This window comes from Oryx dammah, unplaced genomic scaffold (genome assembly GCF_014754425.2).
Source record: "Oryx dammah isolate SB20612 unplaced genomic scaffold, SCBI_Odam_1.1 HiC_scaffold_2739, whole genome shotgun sequence".
In the NCBI taxonomy this organism is placed as follows: domain Eukaryota; kingdom Metazoa; phylum Chordata; class Mammalia; order Artiodactyla; family Bovidae; genus Oryx; species Oryx dammah.
In genome coordinates this window covers 1-4,840 of record NW_024072801.1, presented here as the reverse complement: position 1 = coordinate 4,840, position 4,840 = coordinate 1, and the positions used below count along the sequence as shown (strand labels likewise).

Sequence of the window (4,840 nt, the reverse complement as noted above, 5' to 3'; positions counted from 1 at the left end):
CCGAACTCGGCCTTGACCTTCTCCAGCTCCTCGCGGATGACTTCCATCAGGCGCTCGGGACTGGTCAGGATGCGGATCAGCTCGCCGATCAGGCTGAGAATTTCCTGGTATTCGGCCAGCAGCTTCTCGTGTTCCAGACCGGTGAGGCGGTGCAGACGCAGTTCGAGGATGGCCTGAGCCTGCTCCGGCGACAGGTAGTACTTGCCGTCGCGCAGTCCGTATTGCGGATCCAGCCCTTCCGGGCGGCAGGAGTCGGCGCCGGCGCGCTCGACCATGGCTTCCACCGCGCTGGATTCCCAGGCAGTGGCGATCAGACGCTCCTTGGCTTCGGCCGGAGTCGGCGAGGCCTTGATCAGCTCGATCACCGGGTCGATGTTGGACAGCGCAACGGCCTGACCTTCGAGGATGTGGCCGCGCTCGCGCGCCTTGCGCAGCTCGTAGACGGTACGCCGGGTCACCACTTCGCGGCGGTGACGGACGAACACTTCGAGCATGTCCTTGAGGTTCATGGTCTTCGGCTGACCGTCGACCAGCGCCACGACGTTGATGCCGAACACGCTCTGCATCTGGGTCTGGGCGTACAGATTGTTCAGCACCACGTCCGGCACTTCGCCGCGACGCAGCTCGATAACCACGCGCATACCGTCCTTGTCGGACTCGTCGCGCAGCTCGGTGATGCCTTCGATCTTCTTCTCTTTGACCAGCTCGGCGATCTTCTCGATCAGACGCGCCTTGTTCAGCTGATACGGCAGCTCGGTGACCACCAGTTGCTGGCGACCGCCGACCTTGTCGATGTCCTCGACCTCGACGCGAGCACGGATGTAGATGCGCCCGCGGCCGGTGCGGTAGGCCTCGATGATGCCGGCACGGCCGTTGATGATGCCCGCGGTGGGGAAATCGGGGCCGGGGATGTACTGCATCAGGTCATCGACGGTCAGGTCGGCGTTGTCGATCAGCGCCAGGCAGCCATCGATCACCTCGGAGAGGTTGTGCGGCGGGATGTTGGTGGCCATGCCCACAGCGATACCGGACGAGCCGTTGACCAGCAGGTTCGGCACCTTGGTCGGCATGACAGCCGGAATCTGCTCGGTGCCGTCGTAGTTGGGCACCCAGTCGACGGTTTCCTTGTCCAGGTCGGCCAGCAGTTCATGGGCCAGCTTGGTCATGCGCACTTCGGTGTATCGCATGGCCGCGGCGTTGTCGCCGTCAACCGAACCGAAGTTGCCCTGGCCGTCGACCAGCAGGTAACGCAGGGAGAAGTCCTGAGCCATCCGCACGATGGTGTCGTACACCGCGGTGTCGCCGTGCGGGTGGTATTTACCGATCACGTCACCGACCACACGGGCGGATTTCTTGTAGGGCTTGTTCCAGTCGTTGCCCAATTCGCTCATGGCGTAGAGCACACGACGGTGGACCGGCTTCAAGCCATCGCGCGCATCCGGCAGCGCACGCCCGACGATCACGCTCATCGCGTAGTCGAGGTAGGACTGTTTCAGCTCGTCTTCGATATTGACCGGGAGGATTTCTTTGGCCAGTTCGCCCATGAGAAGCCTGGTTCCTTTTTCTGGTGAAACTCCGCGTCATTCTTCCTGGAACGCCATGGAGCACGTCGCGATAGCCTCAAGCCATCAGCGACTCACGACAAATCAACGAGTTATGTCACGATTCGATGCAGTGAGGGCGCCTGCAGTCAGCGCCCTTGAAAACTGCCGGAGATTACCACAAAGCGTGCCGCACACCTACCCCGAGCACCCTCATGGAGAAGCGGAGCAAACGAGACGGAAAGAGGCGAAACGACCAACCTGCAGCAGCTGCCGCACGACCAGTGAAAGCAAAGGCTTCGCCCCGAGGGCGGGGCTCCTACACCATGCCATCGAACACCGCAATCTGTGCAGGAGTCGCGCCCCGCGGCGAATGGCGGCCATTGCACGATATCTGGCCCATACCTCGAAGGTGGTAACCGCAGGAAAGCTGAAAGAGCGAAGGCTTCGCCCCGGGGCGGGGCTCCTACGGGGAGCAAGCCGTGCTCAATCAGCTCAGTGCAGGCGCTTGCGGCACATCAGCTGCGCCAGCTTGGCAGCGTCAGGACGCTCGATAACGCCCTTCTCGGTCACGATGTAGTCGACCAGGTCCGCCGGCGTCACATCGAATACCGGATTGACCGCAGGCACATCGGCCGCCACCGGCTGCCCCGCCACTTCCAGCAGCTCGCTGCCGTCGCGTTCTTCGAGCAGGATGTCGTCGCCGCTTTCCAGATTCATGTCGATGGTCGAACTGGGCGCCACCACCATGAAGCGCACCCCGTGGTGCATGGCGTTGACCGCCAACTGGTAGGTGCCGATCTTGTTGGCGACATCACCGTTGGCGGTAATGCGATCAGCCCCGACTATCACCCAGGTGATGCCCTTGGTCTTCATCAGATGAGCGGCGGCGGCATCGACATTGAGACTGACCGGCACACCATCGCCGGCCAGCTCCCAGGCGGTCAGCCGCGCACCCTGCAGCCAGGGCCGAGTTTCGTCGACGTAGACATGCTCGATCAGCCCCTCCAGATGGGCGGCACGAATCACCCCCAGCGCGGTACCGAAACCACCGGTAGCCAGCGCTCCGGCATTGCAGTGGGTCAACACCACCTGCGAGTTGCCCTGGTGCTTGCGGATCAGCTCCATGCCCAGTTGCGCCATGGTCAGATTGGCCTCACGGTCACTGACATGAATGCCGACCGCCTCGGCCTCCAGCGACGCGAGGATGTCGTCGCCATCCCTGAGCCGCGCCAGGCGTTCGCGCATGCGCTGCAGCGCCCAGAACAGATTCACCGCCGTGGGCCGCGACTGCTCCAGACGGGCAAAATCCGCCTCCAGCGCCTCACGCCAGTCGCCACCAACCTGCAGCCGGGCGCGAACGCCCAGCACCAGGCCATAGGCAGCGGCGATACCAATAGCCGGTGCGCCGCGCACCACCATGTCGCGAATCGCATCGGCTACCTCTGCGGCATGATCGAAGCGCAGCCACACCTGCCGATGCGGCAGCAGGCGCTGATCGAGCAAGTGCAGCGCACCATCGCGCCACTCGATTGCCTGAACCTTCTCCACCGCCAGCAATTGCTCGCGCATCGCGCACTCCATCCTTAACCGCCAAAAAATCGCGGATTATACGCAGACCGGCAGACGCCAGCCGAACAATCCAGCACGCCGCCACGGCTTCAAGCTACGCGCGTTCACCTATACACTGGCGACCTTCCTTGCACCGATCAAGCCAAACGGACGATCCCATGCCCGAAGCCCCTCTCGACCTGTTGCTGCTGCCTACCTGGCTGGTGCCCGTGGAGCCGGCCGGGGTCGTGCTGCGCGATCATGGCCTGGGCATCCGCGACGGGCGCATCGCCCTGATCGCACCGCGCGCCGAGGCGCTGCGCCACCCGGTCAAGGAAGTGCGCGAACTGCCTCAGTGCCTGCTCGCCCCCGGGCTGATCAACGCCCACGGCCACGCCGCCATGACCCTGCTGCGCGGCATCGCCGACGACCTGCCACTGATGACCTGGCTGCACGAGCACATCTGGCCCGCCGAAGGTAAGTGGGTCGACGAGGATTTCGTTCGCGATGGCACCGAACTGGCCATCGCCGAGCAGATCAAGGGCGGCGTCAGCTGCTTCTCGGACATGTATTTCTACCCGCAGACCGCCGCCGAGTGCGTGCATAACGCTGGTGTGCGCGCCCAGATCACCGTCCCGGTACTGGACTTCCCGGTGCCCGGCGCCCTCAACGCTGCCGAGGCGCTGCGCAAGGGCCTGCAGCTGTTCGATGACCTCAAGCAGCACCCGCGCATCCGCATCGCCTTCGGCCCGCATGCGCCCTACACGGTCAGCGACGACAAGCTGGAACAGATCCGCGTGCTGGCTGACGAGCTGGATGCCGGCATTCATATGCACGTGCACGAAACCGCCCAGGAAGTCGCCGAGGCCGTCGCCAAGCATGGCGAGCGCCCGCTGGCGCGCCTGGCTCGCCTCGGCCTGCTCGGCCCGCGCTTCCAGGCGGTGCACATGACGCAGATCGATGACGAGGATCTGGCCCTGCTGGTGGAGCACAACTGCAGCATCGTGCATTGCCCCGAATCCAACCTGAAACTGGCCAGCGGCTTCTGCCCAGTCGAGCGCCTGTGGCAGGCCGGGGTCAACGTCGCCATCGGCACCGACGGCGCGGCGAGCAACAATGACCTCGACCTGCTCGGCGAAACCCGCACCGCCGCCTTGCTGGCCAAGGCCGTTGCAGGCTCAGCCACCGCACTCAATGCCCACAGCGCCTTGCGCATGGCCACCCTCAATGGTGCCCGCGCATTGGGCCTGGAGAGCCAGACTGGCTCGCTGGAGCTGGGCAAGCTGGCCGACGTGGTCGCCTTCGATCTTTCCGGCCTGGCCCAGCAACCGATCTATGACCCGGTCTCGCAACTGATCTACGCCAGTGGCCGCGACTGCGTGAAGCACCTCTGGGTCGGCGGCAAACAGCTGCTGGATGAGGGCCGCCTGACGCGCATGGACGAAGGCGAGCTGATCGCCAAGGCCAGGGAGTGGGGAGCCAGGATAGCCAGCAAGTAACATGGCTTTTCCTCCTCTCTCCCGCTTGCGGGAGAGGGGCCGGGGGAGAGGTCTGCCAGGTAACACCGAGCTGCACGCCTGACCCTCTCCCATAAATGGGAGAGGGGGCAGACCGAGCATGAACGAAATAAATGAGCAGCCGATAAACCTTGGGCGCAACAACATTCCCAAGCGACTGCGACAAACTGACATACATTGAACGACCCCGAGCCGTCCCATGCCGGCGCCGAAACTGGCAACATGGCGGCA

The 4,840-nt window shown here is 64.1% G+C and overlaps 2 protein-coding genes across 2 annotated transcripts; one reads left to right on the top strand and one right to left on the bottom strand.

The window, feature by feature from the left end:
- Positions 1–2,036: 2,036 nt before the first annotated feature.
- Positions 2,037–3,113, bottom strand: LOC120859745 (methylthioribose-1-phosphate isomerase). Its single transcript, XM_040235734.1, has one exon. It carries the CDS (start codon positions 3,111–3,113, stop codon positions 2,037–2,039), a length of 1,077 nt encoding a protein of 358 aa, XP_040091668.1.
- A 158-nt stretch (positions 3,114–3,271) lies between these two features.
- LOC120859746 (5-methylthioadenosine/S-adenosylhomocysteine deaminase-like) lies at positions 3,272–4,591 on the top strand. The gene has a single exon (XM_040235735.1). The coding sequence runs from the start codon at positions 3,272–3,274 to the stop codon at positions 4,589–4,591; it is 1,320 nt and encodes a 439-aa protein (XP_040091669.1).
- Positions 4,592–4,840: the final 249 nt, after the last annotated feature.

Excerpts from the sequence above, each read along its gene's own strand:
- LOC120859746 (XM_040235735.1), top strand. The coding sequence starts at position 3,272 with ATGCCCGAAGCCCCTCTCGACCTGTTGCTGCTGCCTACCTGGCTGGTG.
- LOC120859745 (XM_040235734.1), bottom strand. The coding sequence starts at position 3,113 with ATGCGCGAGCAATTGCTGGCGGTGGAGAAGGTTCAGGCAATCGAGTGG.